The sequence below is a fragment of the Musca domestica genome, unplaced genomic scaffold (assembly GCF_030504385.1).
Source record: "Musca domestica strain aabys unplaced genomic scaffold, Musca_domestica.polishedcontigs.V.1.1 2, whole genome shotgun sequence".
In the NCBI taxonomy this organism is placed as follows: Eukaryota; Metazoa; Arthropoda; class Insecta; order Diptera; family Muscidae; genus Musca; species Musca domestica.
In genome coordinates, this window is record NW_026712249.1 from 30,613,368 (window position 1) to 30,638,711 (window position 25,344).

A 25,344-nucleotide genomic window follows, 5' to 3' on the forward strand; every position below is an offset into this window, starting at 1 on the left:
AACGGATTTGTTCCAAGGAGACCTAGGGTCTAAAACCGTTATTTCGTTTTTTTTTTTTTAATGGAAAAAAAATGAAAATCGTTTCAAACTCAACCATTAGAGTTTGAATGCCGAAAATGTTTAATAATTTTTTTTAAGGGCTCCCAATTTTGATATGACGGAAAATTTAAAAGGTATTTTTTGGAAGAACCAAATATTTTTATAAATATTTTTTTGATTTTTCGTGCATCAATGGTTGATTTTAAAAAATTATTTTTGAAGAATTTTTCCAGCAACAAATTGTGATTTTCTTGAAAATCTTTTATGAAGGACTGAGTAATTGTGGATGTGGATTTTTTTAACTTTTACCTTGAAATACTTTTAGACCAGTAATTTTAATTTTTTGAACATTGATTAAAGGTCTTTTTGTTCGGCATTTGTGTTTTTTTTTAATATTTTAGTGTTTGAATGTTGAGAATGTTTTTTTTTTTTTAGATAATTGAGAAAAATCGAAAAGTCGACCTTTCGATGAAACATAAATCGATAACAACGATTTTAGTTTCAGTTTTAAACTACGTTTCTGTATTTATACCCTACACCACAAGGTGGTCAGGGTATTATGTCTTTGTACATTTGTTTGTAACAGGCAAAAGGAAACGAGATAGACCCATAGTTCCCTTTGATGATCTGCATAGAATCACTTTCTGAGTTGATTTATGCATGTCAGTCCGTCTGTCCGTCCGTCCGCCGTCTGTCCATGTATTCTTTTGAGCAAAATGCAGGTCGCATTTATTATCCGATTGAGATAAAATTTTCCAAACAACATTTGTTTGGCCCAAGGACGAACCCTATTGAATTTGGAGATAATCGGCCAAAATGTTGATATGTTCGTCCGATTTGCCTTTTATTGTGCACCAAACGTGTAATATCAGCCCGAATAGTATGGAATTTTGCAAATACAACCAAATTAGGCCTAAAAATAAGTATGCCAAATTTGATCGAAATCGGTTCAGATATAGCTATAGCTCCCATATATATTGATCATCCGATTTGTTATTTTTGTCCTCCGCAGCCGTAATATGCATTCTGTAACAACAATATTTGGGGAAATATATCAAATGCAGCTCAGAAATACCTTTGCTAAATTTTATCGAGATCGGTTCAGATTTGGATATAGCTCCCATATATAACTTCGTCCGATTTACATTTTATTGGACACCAAACGTCTAATATTTGCCCAAATGGGATGGAATTTGGCACTTGCGACCGAATTGAGTCTAGAAGGTAGTATGCCAAATTTGGTTCAGATCGGTTCAGATATAGCTATAGCTCCCATATATATTGTTCATCCGATTTGTTGTATTTGTTACCCACAGCCGTAATTTGCACTCCGTAACAACGATATTCAGGGAAATTTATCAAATACAGCTCAGAAATACCTTTGCTAAATTTTATCGAGATCGGTTAAGATTTGGATATAGCTCTCATATATATCTTTATCTGATTTCAAATTAATTTTGCACCAAATGGGCAATACAAGTCCGAATTTAAAAGATACAAATGCTTCGGCATATTTAGTCCTTTGAACTTTAAATCATAATTATAATCATGGCGTGTATGATTGAATTATCCAATAACAACTTTTACTTGTTATGTGGAGCTCAACTAAATTAGCAAAGTGGTGTAGGGTATCATAAAATCGGTCCCGCCCGACTTTAGGACTTTCTTTACTGGTTTTTCTTGCAATCTTGAAAATTATTTTATAAAAATCCCTGCTCAATATTCTTAATTTTTTAAAACACACAAATTATTACGCATAAATTACGAACACCCTCGACACCTAGTTTACTTTTATTTTCCCCCGCAGCAGTTCACTTTGCATCGCATCAGCTACCCCAACAAAGAAACGAATAGTAGCGACATTGAGTCCGTTCGCACCATAGTAACGCCCTTTGATTTATTTTAATGTACATGGCAAGCCAACAATCCGCCAATACCCATAGCTACAATTTATGAAATTCAATGCGGCACGTTGCTCATAATTATGATGATGACGAGGAGAACGATAGCGACGTCGATTACTCCAGTGAATTCTACCACTTCCCTGCCAATATCGCAAAAACAATGACACAATACAAAATTGGCACAACAGAAAACCAGCAATTGAAATATGAGCAATTATCTCAAAGTCAATATAGGGTCGAGCAGACACACACACACTTACAGTCACACTAACAAAGGAACGGGTATATTAAATGCAAAAAAAGCGAAATTAAAACCTCCATTTGGGATTTTCAGACAATTGACAATGGATGATGGCCTTTACCCAATGCAAGGCACATTCATTGTCCATTCATCGTTATCCATTATGCCCTTGAGATAAGAGCTGGAAAAATGTTGTTGTAATGGAGTGAGGAAGAGGTAGTTTTTTGGCTCAAGGCGAAAATTTGCGATTGGCAGGGAAGTTATTTTAAACCTTTTTTCAAAAATATTGAAAAAATGGAACATTATAAATAAAAATTGCCAAAAAAAAAATGGTCGTATCAAAAAAGCTTTCATAATATTCTTAAAAAAATTTTGATTTCGATTTTTGGGTCCTTCAAAAATAGCCTTTTTAATATTTTTGAGGACATACCGATTTTGCCAATCACAGATTTAAAAAAATCAAAGATTTTACTCAGACTTTCTAGAAAAAAAATAAGACTCTCAGAAAAATGTCGTCCTAAATGGCTAAGTAAATGTTCCTTTAGCCGGAAAGTCCTTAATTTAAAAATCAAGAGTTGTGAAATGACTGCCTGGCCGAGAATCAACGTCTAGGCGAAGCAGCTAAAGCTAGAAGAAATTTTGGACTGTGGTCAATCTTGGTGCAGTGGTTGGTGATAAACCTTTTTTTTTTTTTTTTGAAAATTCGTACTAAAGGGGTACTAAAAATGTAACACTTTGTATTAGACAAAAGGAATGAGTTAGAATTCTGAAATTTGCAAATCATTTTTGTGAAAATTTTCCAGAAAAAATGTTATTCGTGATGGAATTCAAGCGTGATAGTGTGATTTCTTCTGTGATATTTGGTTAGAAAACCCCAAATGGCTATCGTTAGAGCACTCCAGCATTTAAATGTGAATAAATCGTTTGTGTCTCGAACCATCGCTCGTTACCCTGATACTGGTAGCGTAGCTCGACCTCAAGGAAGTGGACGGAAGAAAACAGTAACATCAGCAAAAATGGTTCGAAAATAGACTCAAAAGAGCTAAAGACTTGCTTCGTTTGGCCGAAAGTGGTGAACTGCCGAGTTTGGTTCTCTCCGATAAGAAAACATTCGTTGTCCAGCAGCAACAAACAAAATGGTCGTGTTTACTTGCCAAAGAGGTCAGCTGAAAATGTGCCCCTTCGGTTGGCAACCAGAACTCAAGCGCCGGCCATGGTGATGATTGGGGCCGCCATAACAGCCGATGATCGCTCTCCGCTCGTATTTATCGACTGTGGCATCAGAATAAATGCCAAATAATATAGCGAAAATATTCTGGAGGGTGTATTAAAGCTTTGGGCACGCAAACATTTTGGCCGCAGACCCAGGACATTCCAACAGGACTCAGCACAATTGCACTCAGCACGTGCCACCCAAGAATGGTTACAAAATGAGGTAGCTCATTTCATTTCCAGCGCATAATGGCCACCAAAATCTCCGGATACCAATCCGTTGGACTATTGTGTCTGGAGAATTTTGGAAAGCAAGGTTGGCACCAAAAAATACCAATGTGTCGATCACCCCAAGCAAGCACCTCGCCGGGAATGGGCTAAAATACCACAGATCAACATTCGGGCTCTGTGTGACGGTTTCATTGGCCGTTTGAAGGCGATACATAATTCGTGCCAAAGGTGACCAATTCGAACAAATCTAAACTTATTCTAAAATTTGATGCTATTTCTGAAATTTTTTGTTTTCATTCAATAAAATTTGAAAAAAAAAATGTAAAAATTATGGCGTTTGACTTTTATTATCTCACCCTGTACTTGAATGATATATACAGGGTTGTCCATATTCGACGGACCCATCTGGCAACGCCATAACTTTGGACAGAGATGTCACATCGCTTAATGACATACCCCGTTTGAAGCGTCAGTCCAAGCAGATTTTTACCATGAACCAATACACGCCACGCGAGCTCTCTGAAATAGTTGAAATTTACATTCAACAGAAGAAGTCAATTGTGAAAAAAAATGTGAGAAGTGCGCCTTCTTAAAACACCATTAAGCGTTTATACGGAAAAATTTCGACTGGTAAGGCTCTTTCTGATCCGAAGAGGCCATATAAAAGTCGACCAAGGCGATCGGCCGAGAATATCTCTGCCGTACGAGCCAGTGTTGAGAGGTCCCCAAGAACATCCCAAAAACGCCGTTCTCAGCAGTTGGGCATGGCTTGATTTGCATTTGTTCCCGTACAAAATACAATTGACGCAAAGAATGTTGCCTGCGGACAAGCCTCGTCGATTGGAATGGGCTCAAAGGGCCCAAAGGTCCGTCGAATATGGGCAACCCTGTAAACATATAGTACGATGTATGAAATTCTGATTAAAAATTTGTATCGAACCAAACAAAATGTCCATTTTGAGTACTAATACGAACTTTTGGAAAGAATTTATGGTTGACTTTTCGCTAGTGTTTTAGCGGGCTCTTGCTATTATTCTCTTATGTGTAGATTTTTCTATTCAGAAAAAGCTTAATTTTTCTGATTGAAAAATAAATCCATCCAAAAAATCTCATAAAAATCCCCGCACAAATTGACAAGCATTTCAATTTGAAATAATTTCCAAAAAATATTTCCACTCCACTTGACCTCAACCAAAAAAAAAAGAATTAAAATTAATTAAATGATTTGCCATTGGCGCCACAAACTGATGTTTGACTTGTTTGAAAATTAATATTCTATAAATAAATGTTGCACAATTACTACAAATATCCAGCGACAAGAAGCAGAGCAGAGCAGCGACAGCAAAGTTCAACAACGAGGTCATCGTCTTGAATTAATATGCATGAGAAGAAATTCGATCTGGTTCTCCGGCGCATTGACGTTGACGACGGACATGGTGTCTGGCGTCAATTTTGTAATAGCCCCAATTAAATTTCAGATCTTTTTTTTACGTCCTCTTTATGTTTGTTTTCTGTTTAAGTCCAAGTGTCAGTTGTTCGTTTAAAAAAAAAAGATATCACTTCTACATTTGATGTGAGCCATAAAAAGCTATGCTGATAAATTGCTTTATTGTCTGTCACTGGGTGAATGAGATTTCAGAATTGTATTGGGTCCATGGATATCAGAGATTCAATGAAGTGTACAAAAAATTCACTTTCATTGCACTGTGCGACAAAATTCAACTTTTTCAATAATTACAGTAAAACTCCAGCAGATTATGAAAATAGAAGACATAGGTATGTATCGGCGTTTTGAAAGTTTACATCGCCAAGTAATCTAAACCTTTTTTAGGTTCGGCAATATTGAAGATAAAAATACGAGGATTATTATTTTGTTCTTTCTTTCCTGGGTCCTTTAACTGTTTTGTCTTCCACCATAATATGGAGGGTATATTAAGTTTGTCATTCCGTTTGTAACACCTCGAAATGCACATTTTAGACCCCACAAAGTATATATATTCTTGATCAGGATAAAATCCTATGTCGATTTAGCGATGTTCGTCCGTCTGTCCGTCTATGGAAATCACTCTAGCTTCCGAACGAATTGAAGTAGATTGATAAAATTTTGCTCAAATGTATGTTATGTCTACAGGACTTTTGGTATTGAAAATGGGCCATGTAGGTCCACGTTTTGGTATAACCCCCATATAACGGTACCTCCCGATATTCGATATTTTGATGATTTTAGCGAATTTCTTCAGCTGAATTGTTTCAAATTTGGCATTTGAAATTCATAATGGATACTACAGCCTAAGACAGAAAATTGTCTGTGCAGGTCCACGTCTTCGTAGAGCCCCCATATAACGGTACCTCCCGATATTCGGTATTTTGATTTCATCGACATTATAAACGATTTTTTAAGTTTCGCATTTGAATATTGTAATGGCTTATGACAAATGTTACCTACGCAGGTTCATGTCGTCGTATGGACCCTAATATAATAGCTACATTCGGTATTTTTAAGATTTTAACAGAAGTTTTAAACGGGATTGCAGCAAGTCGAAATATTCTACAAAATTATCTGTCATAAATTTCTACTATAACGCCAGGAAATTATGAATATTTAAAACAGATTTTAGGGTTAAAGCCTCACTGTGAGTTTCTCAAAAATCTCCAACAAAGAATCATTTTAGAAGGATGACCCTCGAGCAAAAATATTCTTCACCAAATTTTAGTACTATTTTATAATTTTATATATTTTATTATAATTTTATATACATTAAATATCAAGAAAATATATGGGCCAATACAGCCAAAAAAAAAAAAAAAAAAAAAAAAAAAAACCGAAAATATTTCCTAATTTTTATACCCTCAGTGTATACAGAGAGAGATGAAAAAACTGCAACAAAGTCAAACGCCGTAATTTTTATTTATTATTTTTTTTTAATTTTATTGTCGGAATAAAAGCAAAAATTTTCGGAAAATGCATAAAATTTTGGGATAAGTTTAGATTCATTCGAATCGGTCAGCTTTAATACGAATTATGGTCTTCAAACGGCCAATGCAAGCGTTACACGCTGCCCGAATGTTGCTCAGCGGTATTTTGGCCCATTCCCGGCGTAATGCTTGCTTGAGGTGATCGACACTTTAGTACTTTTTAGTGCCAACTTTGCTTTCCAAAATGCTCTAGACGCAATAGTCCAACAGATTGGTATCCGGAGATTTCGGTGGCCATTGTGCGCTGGAAATGAAGCGAGGAACCTCATTTTATAACCATTCTTGGGTGGTGCGTGCTGAGTGCGATAGTCCAGAGACCTGTTTGAATATCCAAGTTCTGCGGCCAAAATGTTTGCGTGCCCAAGGCTTTAATACACCCTCCAGAATATTTTCGCTATAATATTCGGCATTTATTCTGATGCCACGGTCGATTAATACGAGCGGAGAGCGACCATCGGCTGTTATGGCGGCCCACACCGTCACCATAGCCGGCGCTTGAGTTCTGGTGCCCAAGCGAAGGTGCACATTTGCAGCTGACCTCTTTGGCAAGTAAACACGATCATTTTGTTTGTTTACAAACTGCTAGACAACGAATGTTTTCTCATCGGAGAAAACCAAAAATCGGCAGTTCACCACTTTCGGTCAAGCGAAGCAACTCTTTTGGGTCTTTTGAGTCTATTTTCTTTCTGTTGCGGTGTAAGTTCTTGCACTTTTTGGAATTTTAATAGTTTTACCCCGAGCTCATTTTTCAATATTTGCCGAATGCAATATTACGATATGTTCAGCTCACGAGCCATTTCAGTTCATCGATCACTGCGACGCGGGTTTCGATCAAGTCGCTTCTTTACTTTTCGAACCATTTCTGCTGATGTTGCTGTTTTCTTCCGTCCAATTCCTTGACGTCGGACTACGCTACCAGTATCACGGTAACGAGCGATGGTACGAGACACAAAAGTTTTATTCACATTTAAATGCTGGAGTGCTGGTATATCTCGGTTCAATCCTTCTGATACCTCCCACACAACGGGTCAAAATTGTGAATAATCTACCATAAAATGCGAAATAAGCGCACATTCCAATACTTCTATCAACTCAAGATATGTTGAAAATATGGTAGATGTCGATTTATACTTTCTGAACGTAATGAGCCCGTTCCTTCGGAACCTACTTCATATAGGGTTAACAATTTGAATAATCATAACATAAGTCAAAATATATTAAAATAATCGAACATTAATACCCTCCACCATACATAGTATGGAGGGTATGTTAAGCTCGTTATTCCGTTTGTAACTCATCGAAATAATCATTTTAAACCCCACAAAGCGTAAAATTCTAAGACGATTTAACCCTGTACGTCCGTCGGTCCGTCTGTTGTAATCACGCTACAGTCTAAACGAATTAAGATAGGAAACTAACATTTTGCACAGGTCTCTCTTTTATCTGCAGGCAGGTCAAGTTCGAAGATGGGCTATAGCGGTCCACGATATCGTATAGCCCCCATATAACGGTACCTCCCGATATTCCTTATTTTGATGATTTTAGCCGCATTTTCAACGGAATTGTCTGAAAATCCACACAAAGAGTTCCTTGTGGGTACTTTATACCTCGGAAGAGAATTATCTATAAAGGTCTACGATATCGTATAGCCCCCATATAACGGTACCCCCCGATATTCGTTATTTTGATGATTTTAGCCACATTTTCTAATGGAATGGTCTGAAAATCCACACAAGGAGTTCTTTGTGAGCACTTTATCCGCAGACATAGATTTGTCTATATAGGTCCACAATATCGTATATCCCCCCATATATCGGCAACTTCCGATATTAGGTATTTTAAAGATTTTAACAGAAGTTTTAATGGATTTTATATTTTTGAAAATTTTCTAATTCGTTCCAAATGGTGGAGGGTTTTCAAAGTTCGGCCCGGCCGAACTTAGTGCTTTTTATACCCTACACCATAAGGTGGTTAGGGTATTATGTATTTGTGCATTTGTTTGTAACAGACAAAAGGAAACGAGATAGACCCATAGTTCCTCTTAATGATCTGCATAGAATCACATTCTGATTCGATTTATGCATGTCCGTCTGTCTGTCCATGTATTTTTGTAAACAAAGTTCAGTTCGCATTTATTGCCCTATCCAGATGAAATTTTACACGAATCATTTGTTTGGCCCAAGGACAAACACTATTGAAATGGGAGATAATCGGTCATCGGTAAAGCTCCCATATATATCTTCGCCCGATTTGCCTTTTATTGTGCACCAAACGTGTAATATCAGCCCGAATAGTATGGAATTTTACACATGCATCCAAATTAGGTCTGAAAATAAGTATGCTAAATTTAATCGAAATCGGTTCAGATATAGGTATAGCCTCCATATATATGGTTCATCCGATTTGTTATTTTTGTCCTCCGCAGCCATAATATGCACTCTGTAACAACAATATTTAGGGAAATATATCAAATACAGCTCAGAAATACCTTTGCTAAATTTTATCGAGATCGCTTCAGATTTGGATATAGCTCCCATATATAACTTCGTCCGATTTACCTTTTATTGTGCACCAAACGTCTAATATTTGCCCAAATGGGATTGAATTTGGCACATACGACCGAATTGAGTCTAGTATGTCAAATTTGGTGAAGATCGGTTCAGATATAGCTATAGCTCCCATATACACTGTTCATCCGATTTGTTATATATTTGTTATCCACAGCCGTAATATGCACTCCGTAACAACGATATTCAGGCAAATACATCAAATAAAGCTCAGAAATATCTTTGCCAAATTTTATCGAGATCTGTCCCGATTTGGATATAGCTCCCATATATATATTTATCCGATTTTAAATTAATTGTGCACCAAATGGCCAAAACAAGTCCGAATTTAAAAGATACAAATGCTTCGACATATTTAGTCCTTTGAACTTTAAATTATAACTATAATCATAGCATGGATGATTGAATTCTCCCATAAAAACTTTTAATTGCTATGTGGAGCTCTACTAAATTAGCAAAGTGGTGTAGGGTATCATAAAGTCGGCTCCGCCCCACTTTAAGACTTTCTTTACTGGTTTTACTTGTTGTCGTATTGGAAGGATTTTCTTCTGGATCAAGTCGTGAATCACAGCAGACGTGATGTTTTTTTTTTTTAAGAATTAGTTTTAAAGGACTTCTGGGTGGCATTTGCGCATTTTTCTCTCAGTGTATCACTTGCTAATAACTCTGTCACTCAAGCTGCCATTTAATGTATGCCAGGTTACTCCCAAAAAGATTTAATCTCTACTCCAAACTTAAGATGTAGAGGTAAGATATCACATAAATATAAAAGGGAATTAGTTTCAAGACAAAGTAAAGTGGAGAACAGAACACAAAAAACAAAAACAAGCTAAGTAATAGTCAACAAGCTTAATGAATGACAAGTAAGTATGTTGCAACACTGGCAACATATGTATGTATGTTCGTTTTGGTAGTTTTATTATGGCTTAGAAAGATGGCTGACAAGCTGGCTTTCATTCGCTCAGTCGAACTGAAAAGAAAACGTGGAACAAAGTATGGATGACAAACCCACACACAGACACACTCACGCTCACTTAGACTTTGGCCCATAAATTGAAAATCCTGATCCTTTTGAATGTTCATACACACACACATACTACGCATGAGTTCATTGCAAATGTGTGTGTGTGTGAGGCGAGTGCGGGGGCCATAAGTTCGACAAAACCTAAATCCCTGTTAATACAGTTTCCTTGGAAAATGTCAAAGTCATTGCATGATTCAAATGATGATGGTGATGTCGATGATACTTTTGTTGTTGTTACTGATGCTGCTGCTGCTGCTGGGTTATAGCAATGTGTGTTGGTGCCCAGCATGTTAAGATAATGAAACTTTAAGCCGCTATCAAAGACACACTGCGATAATGACTTCATTTTCCTGAGAACTGCTGTGACTGCCAGGGATTTTTGTTTTTTTTTTTGCGAAGGACCATTTAACTCTTTAAGTTAATAAATTTATGTGGAAAGTTAAGTGAAAAGTGATTTTTTTTAAAATGGAAAATGATCCAAGGACTTTCTAAGCAACCAGTGCAGATTTTTAAAAAATTATTTATCAAGGACTTTTAGGCAAAAAATCGAAAATTTTTAAACAACGTTTCTTTAAGGACTTTTTGACTCACAAACCGTGGTTTTAAAGGATATATTTTCTATAAGGACTTGTAGACCAAGAATCGTGGATTTTTAAAGACAATTTCCTTAAGGACTCTAGGATTAACAACGGCTTTCAAAACGATAATTTTGAAAAATTAAAGAAGAATATTAAAGACAATTTCCTTAAGGACTCCAAGACTAACAATCCTGGACTTTTAAAAATATTTCTTCAACGAGCGATTTCAGAGCGATAATCCTGAAATTTTAAAGACAATTTCCTTAAGGACTACAAGACTAACATTCCTGGACTTTTAAAAATATTTCTTCAAGGGCTTTCAGAGCATTAATTCTGAAAATTTAAAGAATGATTTTAAAGACAATTTCCTCAAGGACTCTAAGACTAACAATCCTGGACTTTTAAAAATATTTCTTCGACGGCTTTCAGAGCGATAATCCTGAAAATTTAAAGAAGGATTTTAAAGACAATTTCCTTAAGGACTACAAGACTAACATTCCTGGACTTTTAAAAATTACGTATTTAGAGTTCGTAATGGGAACTACAGTCTGTGACAGAAAATTGTCTGTGCAGGTCCAGGTCTTCGTATAGCCCCCATATAACTGTACCTCCCAAAATTCGGTATTTTGATGATTTTAGCGCTATTATTCACCGGAATTGTTTCAAATTACGTATTTAGAGTTCGTAATGGGAACTACAGTCTGTGACAGAAAAATGTCTATGCAGGTCCAGGTCTTCGTATAGGCCCCATACATCAGTACCTCCCTATATTCGGTATTTTGACGAGTTTGGGTACAATACCCACCGAAATTGTTTAAGATATCGTGTTTGACGTTAGTAAGAGATGCTATAGCCTGTGACAGAAAATTCTCTATGCTGGTCCAGGTCTTCGCACAGCTCCGATATAATGGTACCTCCCTATATACGATATTTTGATGATTTTAGCCATATTATTCACCGTTTATTTCAAGTTTCGAATTTGAATATGGTAATGGTTAATGGCAAAAAATACATATGTAGGTCCACGCCGTATAGACGCCAATATAACGGCAATATTCGGTATTTTTAGAATTTAACAGAATTTTTAAAGGATTTTATTTTTTTTTAATTTCCAAATGGTGGAGGGTATTCAATGTTTGGCCCGGCCGAACTTACTGCTTTTTAACTTGTTTTTTTTTTTTTTCATTTCGATTTCAATCTCATTTTTTTCTCGAGTGTATCGAAATCATAACGTCTGACATAGTCTTTTGTTGTATAAGTTTTATTTGTGTGTGTATGCTCTTCAGTTGAGGTATCTTCTTAGACATTTGGCTAAGTGGGTTAGTAGTTCCATTGTTAATTTGTGTGTCTTGTTGTGTTGCTGTGTTTTTTTCATGGCTTATTCTTATTCTATTCATGTTTATGGCTGGAACTGATGATGATAAAAACGAGAGAGAGAGACAATGGTGATGACTTTTGTTTCCCCTTTTCCAAAGCACATAAAAGTTTTTTTTTGTTGCTTTCGATTTATTTTATGAACTATTCTTTTGATTTGATTTTGGACACAGGTTTCACTGATTCACAATTCACGAAGACAAAGAATAACTTTGAAAATTAGATAAATGAATAAAAATAATCAGAAAATGGGTGAAATTCCGTTTTTTGTTGCAATCGAATTTCACTTTTCATGGAATCGCCCATATGTGTAGGTAATTTGAGAGAATCGTTATTCACATTTCACCTTTTTTCTTCTTTTCGTTTCGTTTCAGATAAACTTGCGTTTAATACTTGTCAGTGGCAAAACAAAAGAATTCCTATTTAATCCAACGGATTCGGCTGGTGATATAGCACAAACAGTGTTCGACAATTGGCCTGAAGGTAAGCACGACAAAAAAAAAAAACAATGAGAAATAAATAAACCAGTAAAGAAATTCTTAAAATCGGCCAGGGCCGACTTTAAGATACCCTGCACCTCTTTGCTAATATAGTAGAGCTGCGCATAACAATTAATAGTTTTTATGGGAGAATTCAATCATACACGCTATGATTATAATTTTAATTTAAAGTTCAAAGGGATAAATATGCCGAAGCATTTGTATCTTTTAAATTCGGACTTGTATTGGCCATTTGGTGTACAATTAATTTGAAATCGGATAAAAATATATATGGGAGCTATATCCAAATCGGAACCGATCTCGATAAAATTTGGCAAAGATATTTCTGAGCTGTATTTGATATATTTCCCTGAATATCGTTGTTACGAAGTGCATATTACGGCTGTGGGTAGCAAATATAACAAATCGGAAGAACAGTATATATGGAAGCTAGAGCTATATCTGAACCGATCTTCACCAAATTTGACATACTCGCTTCTAGACTCAATTCAGTCGTAAGTGCCAAATTTCATCCAATTTGGCCAAATATAAGACGTTTGATGCACAACCAAAATTAAATCGGACGAAGTTATATATGGAAACTATATCCAAATCTGAACCGATCTCGATAAAATTTGGCAAATGTATTTCTGAGCTGCATTTGATATATTTCCCCAAATATTGTTGTTACAGGGTACATATTACGGCTGCAGAGGACAAAAAACGCAAATCGGATGAACAATATATATGGGAGCTATAGCTATATCTGAACCGATTTCGATCAAATTTGCCATACTTATTTTCAGGTCCAATCTGATCGTATGTGCAAAATTCCATACAATTCGTACTGATATTACACGTTTGGTGCACAAAAAAAGCCAAATCGGACGAAGATATATATGGGAGCTAAATCTAAATTTTGACCGATTATCTCCAATTTCAATAGGGTTCGTCCTTGGGCCAAACAAATGATTTGTGCAAAATTTCATCTGGATCGGGCAATAAATGCGAACTGTACTTTGTTTACAAAAATACATGGACAGAAGGACGGACGGACAGACGGACGGATTGACATGCATAAATCGACTCAGAATGTGATTCTATGCAGATCATCAAAAGGAACTAAGGGGCTATCTCGTTTCCTTTTGCCTGTTACAAACAAATGCACAAAGACATAATACCCTGACCACCTTGTGGTGTAGGGTATAAAAATAATTTCCGAATAATCATAATAAATTGTCAAGACTTAATGGAGCCATTCCTCCCATTCCTCCTGGTTTCCCAAAGAAATCCCTGAAGGTCGTTCTGGGAAAAAATAACGATTTCTTTCTTTGTTGACAAAAAAAAACTGCTCATAATTGTTATGTTTCGCAAGACAAATAGGTGGGAATTGATATGTTTCCTTGTGGACCAGATAATTGTTCCACCCTACCCTTTACCTCCCACCCTTCATTTCATCAACTCAAATAGCCTGCAATTATGTAGAACACACCATTTTAGCCTACATAAGCTTCGCACTCACAAACATCTGACTCATTTGCTTACACCGCACAAACAGCTGGCGGAGCTCAAGAGGTCAAACAGCATTTACATACATACAAACACACATGCCTACATACACATATTTATAGAAGTTCCGTGCCGTGCCGTTGTATTTTGTAAATATCCTCTTGGGTACACTTTCTAATTATGTTCTTCATCGGCGTTTGTTGTTTTCGCTTTGTCCGCGCGCCGCCCAGCTCGTCGTCTGACATTTATGAAATGCAAATTGAGGTTTTTAGAAAAACATCAACGACGTTCGACGAAAGCTTCGTGGTGGTAATTGCAGTGCTAAAATATATGTTAATGTCATCAAAATGTCAAAGGAATGAAGAATGAATGAATAAATGTATGTATGAATAGATATTTGTGTGTGTGTGTGTGGGAACTGAAAATAAGTGAAGATGACCATAATTACACTGGGCGACAGAATTCAATATTTTCAATAATTACGAGGAAAATCTAACAGATTATGATATTTTTGAAAGTTTACATAGCAAAGTGTCCTAAAAAGTGGAGGGGAACATCTTCTTTCCAGAACATCTTCTCCTTGAAAGACGGAAGGTCTCGTCGAAATCCAGAAAGTCTTCCTTCGAAGTCCAAAAGGTTTTCCAATCGAAGGTTAGAAGGTCTTCTCACCGAAGGCCAAAAATATCTTCTCTTCGAAGGCCGGAAGGTCTTCTCATCTTTTTATCAATGTCTTCTCATCGAAGGCCAGCAGGTCTTCTCATCCAAGACCAGAAGATCTGCTTACAGAAGGCCCAAAGATCTTCTAATCGAAGGCCAAAAATATCTTATCTTCGAAGGCCAAAAGATCTTATCTTCGAAGGTCAGAAGGTATTCGCAGTGAAGGTCAAAACTTATTCTTATCGAACGTCGGAGGGTCTTCTCATCGATGGCCGAAAATATCTTCTCTTCGAAGGCGAGAAACACCTTTAAAAATATCTTCTCTTAAAAGACCTGAAGGTCTTCTCATCGAAGACCAGACAGTCTTCACATCGAATTTTCCTCAGTTCCACTTCTACAAGTTCTTTTTTTATCATGTTTTATCACGTAGCTCCACGACCTATATGTTTCCGAATAATAACTCGATTCCGAATAATGAATCGTAGGTCTCAAACTTTTTATAGTTTTCTCCCATTTTAAATTGCTTTACAATAGCATGACCTTAGGTAATATTTTACACATTGAGGGCAAACGGCAGAAACTTTTCAGAAAATATGCAAGTCATGTGTTTACCATACACACCACCACATGCAGGACAAACTTTTAGTTTCAAAAAGTAATCACCAAAGAAATTAGCAACTGAATGCCAGTAGACGACACCTTTTGCCCCTTGTGTTGTCCACAGACATATTCTATATTTTGTTGTTGTTTTTGTTTTTATTGCAAATGAAAAACACCCACAACTATTTTTCCCATTCCAATGCCAAGTCAGGCCAAGCTGTTCAAGTTTTTCCTCTTTTGCAGTTATTTAAATCCTTTGGACAAGGTTTCGGTTTCTCGCAGAAAAAAAGTTAATCCCCTCGACAGACACCAGATGACCTACCTTGAACCGGTTTTTGCTGTGGCAACAGTACTCGGTGACAGCTGAGTGATGTGTGTTGCTGTGGGATTTTGTGAAGGGGAGGGGGGGGAGTGGGACTAAATGATATATGTGAGACGTTGTTATGATTCTGAAAAAGTTAAGATTTTCTTTTCTCCGTGAAGAATTTTTGAAAAAAAAAATGTTTGAATTATTTAAAGAGATTCAGTTATTTATTAATAATAAGCAGATTTTGGAATACCTTGGGAGTTTGAGAATCAAATACCTCGACTACAAAATGGACATTCCTTGCCATTTACAAGGTGACGCAAAAGTAATCCTCCTATCAGAAAATGCTACAAATTTTACGATTGGCCCCTAATGTCTTAATTACACCAAAAAAAAAAAAAAAAACATCGGAATGTCTGTCAAGTATGTATGTACAGGGTTGCCCATATTCGACGGACCTTTGGGCCCATTCCAATCGACAAGGCTTGTCCGCAGGCAACATTCTTTGCGTCTATTGAATTTTGTACGGGAACAAATGTAAATCAATGCGAATAATCCGTTGTAAAGTGGACCGAGCCATGCCCAACTGCTGAGAACGGCGGTTTTGGGATGTTCTTGGGGACCTCTCAACACTGGCTCGAACGGCAGCGATATTCTCAGCCGATCGCCTTGGTCGACTTTTATATGGCCTCTTCGGATTAGAAAGAGCCTTACCAGTCGGAAAATTTTCGTATAAACGCTTAATGGTGTTCTTAGAAGGCGCACTTCTCACATTTTTTAATGTTTTAAAAGCACGTTGAGTTTTCACAATTGACTTCTTCTGTTGAATGTAAACTTCAGAGAGCTCGCGTGACGTGTATTGGATCATGGTAAAAATCTGCTTGGACTGACGCTTCAAACGCGGTATGTCATTAAGCGATGTGACATCTCCGTCAAAAGTTATGGCGTTGCCAGATGGGTCCGTCGAATATGGGCAACCCTGTACAAGGTGGCGCAAAAGTAAACGTCTGAAGGTTTTTGGCTGTAATTAAGACATTAGGGGCCAATCGTAAAACTTAGAGCATTTTCTGATATGAGGATTACTTTTGCGCCAGATCAGCTTTAAACTCAAATTGTAGCTATACAGGGTGAGATAAAAAAAACTGCAACAAAGTCAAAAGGCCTTAATTTTTACATTTTTTTTTAAATTTTATTGAATGAAAGCAAAAAATATCGGAAATAGCATCCAATTTTAGATTAAGTTTAGATCTGCTCGAATTGGTCACCTTTGGCACGAATTATGGCCTTCAAACGGCCAATGAAACCGTCACACGCTGCCCGAATGTTGCTCTGCGGTATTTTGGCCCATTCCCTGCCAAGCGCTTGCTAGAGGTGATCGGTATTTTTTAGTGCCAATCTTGCTTTCCAAAATACCCCCGACACAGCAGTCCAACGGATTGGTATTCGGAGATTTTAGTGGCCATGGAAATGAAGCCAGGAACCTCATTTTGTAACCATTCTTGGGTGGCGCGTGCTCACCTTTGGTCACCTTTGGCACGAATTATGACCTTCAAATGGCCAATGAAACCGTCACACGCTGCCCGAATGTTGCTCTGCCGTATTTTGACCCATTCCCGGCGAAGCGCTTGCTTGAGGTGATGGAAACTTTGGTATTTTTTAGAGTCAACCTTGCTTTCCAAAGTTCTCCAGACACAATAGTCCAACGGTTTGGTGGCCATGGAAATGAAGCCAGGAACCATTCTTGGGTGGCGCGTGCTGAGTGCGATGGTGCTGAGTCCTGTTGGAATGTCCAAGAAAACAAAATTCGGCGGTTCACCACTTTCAGCCAAGCGAAGCAACTCTTCATCTCCTGTGAGTCTATTTTCTTTCTGTTGCGGTGCAAGTTCTTGCACTTTTTGGAATTTCAATGGCTTTACCCCGAACTCATTTTTCAACATTTGCCGAATGGAATATTGCGAAATGTTTAGCTCACGAGCCATTTTTCGGCCACTAGGATGCGGGTTTCGATCAAGTCGCTTCTTTACTTTTCGTACCATTTCTGCTGATGTTGCTGTTTTCTTCCGCCCACTTCCTTGACGTCGGGATACGCTACCAGTATCACGGTAACGAGCGATGATACGAGACACAAAAGAGTTATTCACATTTAAATGCTGGAGTGCTCGAACGATAGCCACTTGTGGTTTTCCAGCCAAATTTAAAGAAATCCCACTATCACGCTTGAATTCCATCACGAATAACTGTTTTTCTGGAAAATTCTCACGAAAATGCTTTTGAACGCTTGTAAACAATATAATGAGCTGTCACTGGAATAATTTTAACAGCTGTCGGACGAGTGGCTTGGAGATGACAGCAGTCTAAAGTTGGTTGCAGTTTTTTCATCTCTCCCTCTATGTGGGAAGTTGTCTTGATTCTGAAAAAGTTTTGATTTTTTTCTCAAACTAAAAGTGGACTGGAAGAGAAATTAAAAAACGAATTGGATTATTTGCAAAGTTTCTGCAAGTATTTAAAATATCTTGGAATTTCTTTGTAATTTAAAAATCGAAAACTCTAGCTATGAAATGGCTATTCCTTTCCACTTATAAAAACGCCACCTGCCGGGAATGACTTTGACAATATCCTGCAAATACAAACACCCCCTTCGCCAAAGTTGGGACATTATATCCAGGCGACGATAAATTGCATATCACTTATTTCCCAAGAATTTCATCTTTACCTACATATAATAACTCAGATTTCCTGCCGTCTATTATCATATATAATATTTTAATCATCCCCCACCCACATCATAATTAATACCAAGAATAGAAAAGGCACCTGCCAAGCACGCCTGCCATTAATATAATTCCGGTGAAGTAAGGCCATTGACGTGCCAACCAACCGACCAACCAATCAAGACCACATGTGAGCTGATGAGCTCGAATTACATTAAGCCGATAATTAATATAATCAACATTATTCACACACACACACACCCAGTCACACACATCGGTTCAGAGCTTCTTGAATTGGTGGAGAAGGCAAAATAGGCAGGTTGCCTGGGAGAGGTATGCCCACTTTATTTACCTGAGCCACAAAAAAAACTTTGTTTGAGAAACAGGCGTGAATGATGTAACGATGACGACAACAACAACAACATCTACTACACCTCCAATGGTGTTAATGACAATGATTATTGCAATAACTTTGACAACTGTTTCCTACTGAATTCGTTGGCGGGGAAATGTAAATGGGTGTATCGCATCGTTGGCGCCCAATATTTACTCGGTGTAGTAGCTGCCGCACATTAACTTTCATATATTATTTTTATTATTATTAACTATATATCAAATTTATTTGCCAATTCATTAACAGCGATGATGATAATGATACGAAACCAAAAAAAAAAAAAAAAAAAACGCATGCACTCGACCCTCACAACTGGGGTTGTTTGACCGAATTGTTTGCCTATCTCAAATATTTAGTTTTGTTGAAGGGGGGACCTACTTTTAAAATAAACAAAAATGATATAAAAAAATTAATTATTAAAAAGGGGGAAGTGAATTGAGGGTTTCTATAGACAGAATGGGGGATAAGTGGAAGGTCAAACAACTTCTTGGAGGTCCTTAATTGTTACAGATTTATTTTGACTAAATTCTTCAATATTCGGTATTTTAATGATTTTAGTGACATTTTTCACTGGAATTGTTTCAAATTTGTGGTATTTGAAGTTCGAAATAGATACTACAGCCTAAAACAGAAAATTGTCCGTGCAGGCCACCATATAACGCTACCTCCGGATATTCGGTACTTTGTTGATTTAAGCGACATTATTCACGGGAATTGTTTCAAAATTGGTATTAGAAATTCGTAATGGATGCTACAGCCTGTGACAGAAAATTGCCTGTACAGGTCCACATATCTGTATAGCCCCCATATAACGGTACCTCCCAATATTCGGTATTTTGATGATATTGGCGACATTATTCACCGGAATCGTTTCAAATTTGGTATTTGAAGTTCGAAATGGATACTATAGCCTAAGACAGAAAATTGTCTATGAAGGTCCAGGTCTTCGTATAGGGCCCCTGTATTAGTACCTCCCTATATTCGGTATTTGGATGATTTTAGCGACATTATTTAACGGAATCGTTCAAAATTTGGTATTTGAGGTTCGTAATGACAGAAAATTGTCTGTGCAGTTCCACGTCTTTGTATAGCCCCCATATAACGGAACCTCCCGATATTCGGTATTTTAATGATTTTAGCGACATTATTCACCGGAATTGTTTTAATTTTGATATTTAAAGTTCGTAATGGATGCTACAGCCTGTGACAGAAAATTGTCTGTGCAGGTCCACGTCTTCGTATAGACCCCATATAACGCTACCTCCGGATATTCGGTACTTTGTTAATTTTAGCGACATTATTCAACGGAATTGTTTCAAAATTGATATTTGATGTTCGTAATGGATGGTAGAGCATACATATGTTACAGATTGTCTGTACAGGTCCACGTCATCGTATAGCTCCCATATAATGATACCTCTCGATATTCGGTATTTTGATTATTTTAACGACATTATTCACCGGAATTGTTAAAATTGTTTGGTATTTGAAGTTCGTCGTGAATACTACAGCCTAAGACGGAAAATTGTTTGTGTAGGTCCACGTTTTCGTATAGCTTCCATATAACGTTACCTCCCGATATTCGGTACATTGATGATTTTAGCGACTTTATTCTCCGATTTTTTTTAAGTTTCGCATTTGAATATTGTAATGGCTTTTGACAAAAGTTGCCTATGCAGGTCCACGTTTTCATATAGACCTTACTGGCTTTATTCGGCATTTTTAAGATTTTAACAGAATTTTTAACGGATTTTATATTTTTTGAAAATTGCCAAATCCATTGCAAAAGGTGGAGGGTATTCAAAGTTCGGTCTACTTTTAATTGTTTTATTATTATATCTGTTTTCATTTTTTTTTTTTGGATTTTTTGAAGAATAACATTTTTTGAAGAGCCTTGAATACGTGGATTTAAAAAAAAAATTTTGAAGGGGTTTCGAGACGTGGATTTTTAAAAAATATTTTGAATTTTTAAAAGGAGATCTTCTTCTTTAAAAGAAGCCTTCAAGAGTCGGATTTTTAAAAAATATTTTTTTGAAGAGCCTTAAATACGTGTATTTTTAAAACTATTTTTTTGAAGGAGCTTCGAGTCGTGAATTTTTAAAAGGAGATCTTCTTCTTTAAAAGAAGCCTTCAAGAGTCGGATTTTTAAAAAATATTTTTTTGAAGAGCCTTAAATACGTGTATTTTTAAAACTATTTTTTTGAAGGAGCTTCGAGTCGTGAATTTTTAAAAGAATATCTTTTAAAGAGCCTTCAAGAGGCGGATTTTTAAAAAGTATTTTTTGAAGAGTCTTCGAGATTTTTTTTCGCACAATTTAATAAACTATAAATTATTTTAAAAGAGAAAAGATAACACGAATAACAAATTTATTTGAAGGTATTGGGATATTGGTTTAAAGAAAAATTATAAATAAGTGGTCCGCCGAAAATCAGTATTTATACCCTACACCACAAGGTGGTCAGGGTATTATGTCTTTGTGCATTTGTTTGTAACAGGCAAAAGGAAAGGAGATAGACCCATAGTTCCTTTTGATGATCTGCATATAATCACGTTCTGAGTCGATTTATGCATGTCCGTCCGTCTGTCAGTCCGTCTGTCCATGTATTTTTGTAAACAAAGTACAGGTCGGATTTATTGCCCGATCCAGATGAAATTTTGCACAGATCATTTGTTTGGCCCAAGGACGAACCCTATTGAAATTGGAGATAATCGGTCAAAATTTAGATATTAGATTTATATTTTATATATATTTAGATTTATCTTTTACTGTGCACCAAACGTGTAATATCAGTCCGAATTGTATGGAATTTTGCATACACACCCAAATCAGGCCTGAAAATAAGTATGTCAAATTTGATCGAAATTGGTTCAGATATAGCTATAGCTCCCATATATATTGTTCATCCGATTTGTTATTTTTTGTCGTCCGCAGCCGTAATATGCATTCTTATCAAATACAGCTCAGAAATATGTTTGTCAAATTTTATTGAGAGCGGTTCAGATTTGGATATAGCTCCCATATATAACTTCGTCCGATTCACCTTTTATTGTGCACCAAACGTCTAATATTTGTCTAAATGGGATGAAATTTGGCACTTACGACCGAATTGAGTCTAGAAGCTAGTATGTCAAATTTGGTGAAGATCGGTTCAGATATAGCTACAGCTCCTATATATATTGTTCATCCGATTTGTTATATTTGTTACCCACAGCCGTAATATACACTCCGTAACAACTATATTCAGGGAAATATATCAAATGCAGCTCAGAAATATCTTTGCCAAATTATATCGAGATCGGTTCAGATTTGGCTATAGCCCCTATATATATTTTTATCCGATTTTAAATTATTTGTGCACCAAATGGGTAACATAAGTCCGAATTTAAAAGATACAAATGCTTCGGCATATTTTGTCCTTTGAATTTAAAAATCATAGCGTGTATGATTGAATTCTCCCATAAAAACTTTTAATTGTTATGCGGAGCTCTACTAAATTAGAAAAGTGGTGTAGGGTATCATAAAGTCGGCCCCACCTGACTTTAAGACTTTATTTACTGGTTTTTTTATAGATAAGTGTAAAACAAACGAATATTTTGCAAATATATCTAGGAAGTGAGATTTATGTACATCAATATTTCTAACGGGGTATTCATAAAAATATCCGGCAGCACCTTTTAGTAGAAATGATGGAATTTGTGAAGTATGAAATGAACCGAATGCTTATTTGCCTTTGTGGGGGAGATACCAGAAGGAATGGTCCGATCTCTACCATCTTTGTAAAAAATCTTGTGTTTATGGAAATATTCAAATGTACCAAGTCTGGAATGGAATCGTATGTTCATTTCGCGTTTTATGAGCTTCATTGATATTCAAAATGTATACCATTTATGGGGGAGGTACCATAAGGAGTGAACCGATATATTCCATCTTCACACCAGATCTTGCATAAATTTAAAAATTGTGATGTGTGTAATTTGAAGACAATCGGAATCTTATATCACATTTTATAAGAGTTATAATTAATCCAAATTTGTGACCGTTTGTGGGGGAGGTACTTGATGGAGTGGACCGATATCGTCCATTTAAGCACCTAACCAGCACTGATGCAAATACAGGGTGAGATAAAAAAAACTTCAACCAACTTCAGACTGCTGTCATTTCTAAGCCACTCGTCCGACAGCTGATAAAATTATTCCAGTGACAGCTCAGTATATTGTTTAGAGGCGTACAAAAGCATTTTGGTAAGGATTTTCCAGAAAAAAAAAATTATTCGTGATGGAATTCAAGCGTGACCACAACCACAACCAACCACGAAGCACTCCAGCATTTAAATGTGAATAATTTTTTTGTGTTTCGTACCATCGCTCGTTACCGTGATACTGGTAGTGCAGCCCGACGTCAAGAAAGTTGCCGGAAGAAAACAGCAACATCAGCAGAAATGGTTCGAAAAATAAAGAAGCGACTTGATCGAAACCCGCGTCGCAGTGGCCGAAAAATGGCTCGTGAGCTGAACATATCGCAATATTCCATTCGGCATATATTGAAAAAATGAGCTCGGGGTAAAGCCACTGAAATTCCAAACAGTGCAAGAACTTACACCGCAACGGGAAGAAAATAGACTAAAAAGAGCTAAAGAGTTGCTTCGCTTGGCCGAAAGTGGTAAACTGTCGAATTTGGTTTTCTCCGATGAGAAAACATTCGTTGTCCAGCAGTTTGTAAACAAACAAAATGATCGTGTTTACTTGCCAAAGAGGTCAGCTGAAAATTTGTACCTTCGGTTGGCCACCAGAAATCAAGCCCCGGCCATGGTGATGGTGTGGGCTGCCATAACAGGCGTTGCTCGTTATCCGCGCGTATTAATCGACCATGTCATCAGAATAAATGCCGAATATTATCGCGAAAATATTCTGGAGGGTGTATTAAAGCCATTAGCGCGCAAACATTTTGGCCGCAGACCTTGGACATTCCAACAGGTCTCAGCACCATCGCACTCAGCACGCGCCAACCAAGAATGGTTACAAAATGAGGTTCCTCGCTTCATTTTCAGCGCAAAATGGCCACCAAAATCTCCGGATACCAATCCGTTGGACTATTGTGTCTGGAGTATTTTGGAAAGCAAGGTTGGCACTACCAAAGTGTCGATCACCTCAAGCAAGCGCTTCGCCGGGAATGGGCCAAAATATCGCAGATCAACATCCGAATCCGAAAAATTCCAAAGGTATGGAAAAGGTGGTGGGGGGAGGGGAACTTGCCCCCTCTATTTTGGTTACTTTTCGATATAAACTTTCAAAACCCCCATAGTCGTGCCTTCTTTTTTAGCTCTACTTTCATAATCTGCTGGATTTTAATTTATGAACGACGTATTTTTACTTGTTTTAAATAAAGGGGCTTTACATGGTCTTCGTATATTTCATAGCAGATATTTAGGTATATGGTCCCAGGTCGCCTACAACGCTTTCCCTCATGGTCGGAAGATCTTTTCGAGATCGTATGTAGTTAATAATAGTTACAGTTTATTGAGCATTTTATAACTCTTCAATTTTAGGACCTTATTTCTCCCTTTTCAAAATCTTCTTCAAAACATATTTCTAAAGTGTGGAAATGGAGTTGCATATCAAAATCAGAATTCCAGATTTCGTGACATCCACTTTTCGTTAAAAGCTTATCTGCGTATTTTTCTAAGACAATTAAAAGTTGAAGATATTAAAACGATGGCAATAAATTAAAATGACAAGATTGCTATCTCGAGAAAAAAAAAACTTCTGGTTTTGCCAAAAATAGAAAATCCCGAAAACAACAAATTGCAACTTTGAACTTGACTAGCAAAAAGTGTGCGTATCTGTAAGAGTGTGTGTGTGTGTGGGTATGTGTTTATCGCTCTATAAATCATGCAAGTTTATATAAACACACACACATTTTGCCAGCAACGCCATTGCGTTCTTTTGCTCGGCTCATTGGTTTGTTTGGGTTCTGGTCGATGTTGTTGTGTTTGTTGTTATTGTTCTATGGCATTTTGCTGCTTTAGATTGCTTTGAAAATAATTTAATAAATTATTGTAATTAAATTGAATAACGCCACTAAACTAACAGCAGCAGCAGCACCACCACCACCAGCAGCGCACCAACAACATGGCAATTTTAAGCAAGCCACGACCCCCCACCGCGCTTTTTACCCCAAACACCATTTGAATGACTATTTATTAGCAGAACGACAAGCAGACAGGCAGGCTGCCAGAACTGAGCGACGGAATATTAGATTCGTCATACACTCCGTCGCTGGCGGCTGACGATGTGTGATGATGACACATACCGAGTTTGTTTTGGCTGAAAACGGAAATTTTAAAAAAAACATACATACCGACATCTGTGAATATGTACGCTTCAATGGTGGCATGGGTGATGGTGTACAAGTGTGACGTCTGTCCTAATTGACCGTCTGACCGACAAGTCAATATTTCTCATTTCATTTAGTGTGGAGGGGGAAATCATCTACCCCCCCCCCCCCCCTCTCAAGGTTAACACACAAACAACCATCCATGTA

At 37.1% G+C, this 25,344-nt stretch overlaps 1 protein-coding gene across 3 annotated transcripts in view; it reads left to right on the top strand.

The window, feature by feature from the left end:
- Positions 1–25,344, top strand: part of LOC101894013 (AF4/FMR2 family member lilli) — a 302,178-nt gene that overhangs the window by 230,787 nt on the left and 46,047 nt on the right. For all 3 annotated transcript variants that reach the window (XM_059122080.1, XM_059122082.1, XM_059122081.1), the window contains exon 3: positions 12,521–12,629. In XM_059122080.1, the coding sequence (XP_058978063.1) occupies positions 12,521–12,629 (109 nt within the window). The remainder of the gene's footprint in view (positions 1–12,520; positions 12,630–25,344) is intronic.